This window comes from Epinephelus fuscoguttatus, linkage group LG8 (assembly GCF_011397635.1).
Source record: "Epinephelus fuscoguttatus linkage group LG8, E.fuscoguttatus.final_Chr_v1".
Taxonomy (NCBI): Eukaryota; Metazoa; Chordata; class Actinopteri; order Perciformes; family Serranidae; genus Epinephelus; species Epinephelus fuscoguttatus.
This window is the reverse complement of record NC_064759.1, coordinates 43,793,378-43,800,988: the sequence shown is the minus strand read 5'-3', so window position 1 is coordinate 43,800,988 and position 7,611 is coordinate 43,793,378. Positions and strand designations below refer to the sequence as shown.

The following is a 7,611-nucleotide window of genomic DNA, read 5'->3' as shown; positions in this document are numbered from 1 at the left end:
TTGTTAATCAGAATCTACACTGCAGCTCGGCACAACCCTGCTGATACACTATTTTTTGCACATTGTGTGAAATGTGAATAAACATTTATAGGCAAAATTAATAATTAAATGACATCGTGGTGGGCATTGTACATCTAGTAAGAAAAAAGAATATCTATTACATGGGGAAAGTTTAGTTTAAATGTGTTGTAGAAGTATTGCTGTTACTTTAACTACATAAGATCAAATATTTTGGCATGAAAAGCTGCATTTTTTATTTAACCAAGTATCCTGTATCATAACTACATGTCTGACAATTGTAACAAACCAAACCGCCTGAAAATCGGTTGAGAATTCAGCGAGTAATGATGATTAATCATAAATAATCTCCTGCCTCAATAGACATACATGCATTAGGCAGTGCGGCTCCACCTGCGCAAAATGGCAGCCGCGTTGACGTATCACTCCAATGAGGAGCACCGTTGAATGCGGCATCTACGTATATATATCTATGGTACCGTACAGTATGACGTTTCAGACCTGACAGGCAGAATGACGACATCATCGATTCCCGACCGTTGGGCCAGTGGAGCACGCAGCACAGCAAAGTACAGCCGGCGTGTTAGCTTCAACATAGCGGTGATGATCTGTCTACTTTCCAGATAACCTGCAGCCACACCAAAATGACAGACTACGCCGAAGAGCAAAGAAATGAACTTGAAGCGATAGAGTCCATTTACCCAGACTCTTTCACAGGTATGCTTTATATCAATGAGTTGTCAAACAGGAAAGAGAAATTGAGCTAGCCCAAAGGCTAAGTTAGCAAGTAAACGTTTCTGAGCTGGCTGGTAACATTAGTTCATTTTACTGTAAGCTAAATTCAACAAACTTAGATAACAACGTCCTGTGGCACAGAGTACTGAAGAGTTACTGTTACTCTAGCTACATGTGGCACAACAGATATAGACAGGCTGTTTGGGCCTTCACTTTGGCTTACAGAGACAGAAAAGTACACCAAACTTAAGGGGATAGATTTTTCCCATTATTTGCGTGACAATCCGTGTTGAAATGTGTAATCTCTAAATATATAACACCTTCCATAAAGACAAAAAGAGAAATGTAATATAAATCTAAAGTAGATCTGCAAATACACAAACAAGGAGAGAGATTTGTCTCAGTATTATTTGTGTGGGGAGATGGACATCCCCTGTGTTAATGTGTAACCTGTAAATATAAAAGAACTTACAGACACACAAAAAAAAACAAAAAAAGATTTTTAGACTCAGAAATATTTTGCAAATATAAAAAAGCAGGAAATACAGAGCTTAATGTCAATTTTTGTAACCCAGGCAGCTTTCTCTTACCCATCAGATTACTAATTAGCTCATGGTGAATTTAGGTATACCTGCTTTTCAGATATCATGATGTTGAAATAATAATACTGATGTGTGTGTGTGTGTGTGTGTGTGTGTGTGTGTGTGTAGTGCTTTCAGATGATCCCACCAGCTTCACTATCACAGTCACATCAGATGCTGGGGAAAATGATGAGAGTGAGTATTTTAATGTGTGTGGTTAAAATATGTCATTCATTTAACACATGACAGTTAAATGTTGTTATGAAATCTCAGTGTTCATAATGAAATGTGTCAGTGATGTTAAAGGAGATATTCAAAATACGGTGAGAGAAAAAGTAAGGGCCTGTCTCATTTCTACCCCTTAAATCTTCAACTTGGTATTATTGAGTGCCCTGATTTGCAAGATAACCCTTGATGAACGAAGTGAGAAATATTAGGGTAGAGATCTTTCCCTAAGAAATGGGACACCACTTCATGCAAATCGGCATGGCCGACGTTTTTGTTTTCCAAAACTTGCCGAAGTTGCTGACGTGCAAGGTGTTCTGGGAAATTTCATCTTCCACTTCGTTGAAAGTGTGGGTCGGGGTTCCCTTGGAATCTAGGGTGGATTTAAGTGTTGGAAACCACTTCCACTAATTCTGTTTTGGGACTCCACTAGCCTGAATGTGAACGCGCACAACCAAGTGCAAATGGGCATTTCTAGGGGAAGTGTGGGTATTGGGACAGGCCCTAAGTGTGGATGAAACAGTGTGGCGGTGTGGATTGAGTTGTGAAAACTGAACAGTAAATACCTGTAAAAAGTGAAATATGAGAAACTGTGAGCTGTCTGTTTTCTTCTTGCAGCTGTGGAAGCAACATTAAAGTTCACATATGTAGAGAAATATCCAGATGAGCCTCCGCTGTGGGAGATACACTCCCAGGAGAATCTGGAGGACAGATATGTGAACGACATCCTTACCTTACTGCAGCATCAGGTCTGTCCACCTGAACTTAATGTGATCACCTTTATTTTTGTGGTCGTTGGTCCATGTCCTCTATCTTCTGCTTGACTGTCAACCTATTATCTGGAGTTGTTCACTGTCTTGCACTGGATGCTCTTGCAGATATTTTTTGTACTGCCAAAAGAGCAAAGTAAACCACTTGCAGTTCAACTGAAATGTAATGTCATGTTTTTTTTCCCTTCAAGGTATACATACACCAGGGAAAGTATCAATAATAATAATAATAATGATAATGATAATAATGATGCAGTTTATTTATAGGTGCCTTTCAAAGCACTCAAGGACACCTTACAAGACACCATTAATATGCAGTAATAAGCTAAGAAAATAACTGTACAAAAATCATAGGTAGAAAAACTAGGTATAAAATTGTCATCATAAAGTCATCATCAATACAAGTCTTAAAGTGTGTGTCACCAAATCAGACTGTGTGTGCGATCTTGAAAATGTGTGTTTTCAGATGGGATTTGAAGGTGGAAAGGGAGACAATATTGCGAATGTCATGTGGGGAGAGAGTTCCAAAGGCAAGGGGCAGAACGGCTGAAGGCTCTTGAACCCATGGTAGTCAAGAGGGCAGATGGTGATGTGAGTTGAATTGCAGAAGAGGATCTAAGAGTATGGGAGGGAGTGTAGATATGCAGGAGTTCAGACATGTAGGAAGGGGCTTGATTATGAAGGGCCTTTAAAGGGATAGTGCACCCAAAAATGAAAATTCAGCCATTATCTATTCACCCATATGCCGATGGAGGCCCTGGTGAAGTTTTAGAGTCCTCACATCCCTTGCGGAGATCAGCAGGTGGAGCGGCTAGCACACCTAATGGTAGACGGCGCCCCAGACTAACGTCCAAGAACACAAAATTGAATCCACAGGGCCGATGCCGATACCGATTTTTTTCCATCACCCTTAGCCGATGACCGATTATGGACTGCCGATTTTCTTGAGCCGATATTTGGGGCCGATACTGCTTTTGCTCCCTCAATTTACATCAAAAAAAATGACACAATGATAACAAATATTACAGGTCTCAAGTTTAAAATAAGAAACATTTATTGAACAGTAAAAAATACTAAAACAAGATGAAAGGTTGAGGTAGAACAGGTAGAATATTATTATTATACATTCAAATAAAAAAAAGAGTTCAGTGCTCTTAAATCTACCAGTAATGTCTTTATAAAATAAACAAATATTTAAGCTGAAGCATAAATAAAACAATAACTACTGTACACAGTAGGATTCGCTGCATGTGCGCTACAGGGTCTTCCGGCAACACAGAGCTGCCCGTGGATGCCTGTCTGTGAATCATGCCAGGGAAAAATAAATCCGCGAACCCACGCGCGTATCGGCCGATGCCGATAGAAGTAAAAAACTCAAATATTGGCCCGATATATCAGCCGGTCGATGTATCGGTCTATCCTTACTCCATACTGCTCATCCATAGTGATCCAGGTGTGCTGCAGCCGCGACATAAAAAGTTGTTTCGAGAAACGTCATATGAACTCTGTTTTTAGCCTCACTGTAGCCTGTAGCTCTGACTGCTTCTCTGTGCTACGCGCTCACGTGTGCACGCGCTCAAGGTGATTGGTGATCTCTGAAGAGCAGCAGTCTCGTCAGTACTAATGTCCAGATTCTCAAGTGCAGGCATTGCCAATTCCCAGTCTGAGCAGCAAAGACTTTCCTCATCCGATGGCCTTGCTTTGCATTTGAAACAACTACACCACCAGGTTTCCAGTGCTTGACTCCGGTATTCTGTGGCTGGCTGAGGCTCATGAGCTGTGGCGGCTGCTTCGTCCAGTAGTTCCGCGTCCGTATACTCGGGCTCAAACAAATACGGCTCAACAAAGAAATGCTGTTCCTCCTCAATTTCGGAATCTTCAGACATGTTGGGCTGTCCTTTGCTAAAAGACCATAGTGCAAATTATCTTGTAGCTCTGTGGTTACGTTGTCTCTCCCTGTGGTCCACGTGTCACGTGATGTAAACACGGGTGAGCAAAGCTCATGCTTTCGCTGGTCTCGCTCACATTGAGCGTGCGCACATGTGAGCGCAGAGCACAGAGAAGCAGTCAGAGCTACAGGCTACAGTGAGGCTAAAAACAGAGTTCATATGATGTTTCTCGAAACAACTTTTTATGTCGCGGCTGCAGCACACTTGGATCACTACTGATGAGCAGTATGGAGGTACTCTGTGGATTCAATTTTGTGTTCTTGGATGTTAGTCTGGGGCGCCGTTTACCATTAGGTGTGCTAGCCGCTCCACCCGCCGATCTCCGCAAGGGATGTGAGGACTCTAAAACTTCACCAGGGCCTCCATCGGCATATGGGTGAGTAGATAATGGCTGAATTTTCATTTTTGGGTGCACTATCCCTTTAACGTGAGAAACAGAATCTAATTTTGAAATCAATATGTTATTTAATAGGGCTGAATGTTAAAATAATCGATTTATTTGATTCAAATTGATACATAAAATCCGAAATCAATCTTTTAAGATATTCTTTTTTTCTTACAGATGTGTAAAGCTTTAACCCTGTTAGTCTCGGCGGTATTAAACGAGCCACAAGCTTAATTGTTAACAACCGTAGTATTGAGAAGCTCTGACGTTACCGCTCCTTTGTCTGCGCGTCAGAAATGTTAATCAGTTCTTATCCAGAGATCAGATAAAACCAAAATCCAGATTCAGTTACTGGTATGATGTTACTGTCCCTGAGATGAAAGCTTTCCTGTCACTTCATTTGTGCATGGGGCTTGTAGAAAAGTCTGGGACTGAGGACCACTGGGCATTTTGAGGATGAGAAATAAATAAAAAAATAAAAAAAATCTACTGTTTAAGTATGTTCAAAATTCAGTTTTACTGAGAGTTATGTTATCAGATATGGCCACTGCCGAGTGATGTCACAATATGCAAATTAGATGAGTGAATTTATTCCCATCAGATTCCTGTTACTTTATTTTGAGGATGAGATCACAAAAACAACCCAAAACAAAAGAAATCTACTGCGTAATAGGGATGGGTCATGATTTTCGAATTTCGAATAGTCAGGGTCTGACGTTAAGGTTTTTTCCTGATTGCCCTGCCGGGCAAGTACTTCTCAAATCTACTTGCCCCATCTAAATTCTTACTTGCCCTGCTTAAGAGGTTCTTTTTCTGGCTGTGTGGTGCATATTTTCGCTCATGACTTACATCTTACATCAGCAGAAACGCTCAGCCAATGGAGACAGCAGCACATAAAAAAGCAGCACACTGCAACTGGCCCCTCCGAGGACAGACACAGGAGAGGAAATACACGATTACAGGCCTGGAATTAAGTCATGGACTTAGACCACTTTGGCCTTTGATAAATACAAATTTATTGGGGCATCACTGTCAAAATGTGGGGCACCAAGGCCAAAACCAATGGCGCAATAACAATATGTGCTAACTACACTGAATGAAGACAAATCAATATGTGTTAAAAAACAGTTCTGAGTTTGATAAAACTGGGTGTGCATAACTGGGGATATATCTCGTTTCTTGTTGTTTTGATTCATGTCCCTTATTTATTAAGTCTTTGAAATCTCTTTATTCTTTTGTTATCTCCTATTATTATTATTAAGAAATTATTAGAAGAAGATTCTTTATTGTCCTTTCTCAGCACATTACATACATTTGACCTCTGCATTTGACCCATCCTACTGTATACACTGGGAGCAGTGGGCAGCCGCAGTGCAGCGTCTGGGGACCAACTCCAGTTCTTTTGCCAATGCCAGTGGTCAGGGTCACTGACAGGAGTATTCATCTAACATAGCCTACATATCTATAATTATATAATTATTTATATGTCTCTATGGATATTTTTACATAAATCCCCAATATTTAATTTGCCTTTAAAAAAATCCTCTTCCTTCATTTAATTTGACAATGTTTATTGTATTGTATTATATGTATTAATTCTCTACAGGATCTTGTATGTTATTTAATGTGTGTTCAATTTATTAAAAGAAAAAAACAAAAAAACGTTTTGGTGAACCCTGCAGCAAAGTGAACCCTCTTCTTCAGAGAGGATCTTTGCCTCCCAGTTTGTTCCTGGCGACAGAGCAGAGTGAACCGTCTTTCTTCTCAGAGGATCTTTGTCCCATGAGAGCAGGCCGCTGTTCTCCATGTCCGCAGTTAAAACAACTTTCGCTGAGACTGAGACTACTACTCCGCGAGGAATGTCCGCAGTCATTCGGACTTTCATAGTCGAGCACACTTCCGCGCTGCAGTTTCCTGTAAAAATGTCCGTGAAAAATCCCTGCGATGTGAAAAATACATGCCGAGCAGTCACTGGTGTGCGGCGCAGTCGTAAAATCTGAGCTTTGCGCGCACATGGCTTGCGGACGTCCGCTTTGAGTCTGCGCGGCTCTCCATGGTTCCGTTCCGCGTCCGTTCTGACCGAGTATGTTCAGGCATTTAATGATGAATGGATGTGCATGGCTCCGGGGTGGGGGGCGATTATTCGAAAAATTGTCAAATAGTTGCCATGATATTCGAATAGTATTTTTGCTTGTGCTGCCCATCCCTAATGAATACCAGTTGTGTTGCAGAATTTAATGAAATACCTATAATGCAATGCAAGTAGTAATCATCAATTTTATTTGAAAAAGAGAATATTTATACACGAAATATGTCATTTTCAGGCAATTACATGGAAGAAAACCATATTTTTATATCTTCCCTTAGTGGCTTTTGGGTCACATAGACCCAAATACCAATTACAAGCAGAGTGCTTTCCAGTTAATAGCAGATTGTAACTAACAAGCTGACACAACAACTGTTAAACAGTTTAGCTCAGTTTGTCTTGTATCTTGAAAGTTCTCTAAGAATGTCTTACACATACAGTACTAGCAAAAATTGGCATTGTTACTGAAATATCCCCAATTGAATCGAATCCGAATTCGAATCGAATAAATTCAGGAATCAGTGGTGATACGCAGCCCTAATATTAAACAGGAAGCCAGTGAAGTTGCTGGAGAACAGGAGTGATATGATCTATGGAGGGAGTTCCAGTAATGGCAGGGGCGGCTGAATTCTGGACCTATTGGAGTTTTGAAGACATTTGAGAACACCAACTAGCTGCTGTCTGATGAGAATATTAAGAGTTAGTTAGGGTTTCATAAATAGACCAATAGAATCATTATCAACAGTGTTTATATGTGTTTACTCTGCAGGCAGAAGAAAACCTGGGCATGGTGATGATTTTCACGCTGGTGACAGCCGTTCAGGAGAAACTCAACGAAATTGTGGATGTGATGAAAAACAGA

General features: G+C 40.7%; 1 protein-coding gene across 1 annotated transcript; it reads left to right on the top strand.

The window, feature by feature from the left end:
- Positions 1-522: 522 nt before the first annotated feature.
- rwdd1 (RWD domain containing 1) lies at positions 523-7,611 on the top strand (the record flags this gene model as incomplete). The annotated part of the gene is given in 4 exon segments (XM_049583216.1): positions 523-735; positions 1,464-1,529; positions 2,178-2,308; positions 7,519-7,611. Coding segments are annotated over 4 exon segments (363 nt in total), but the record flags the coding sequence as incomplete, so codon positions are not given.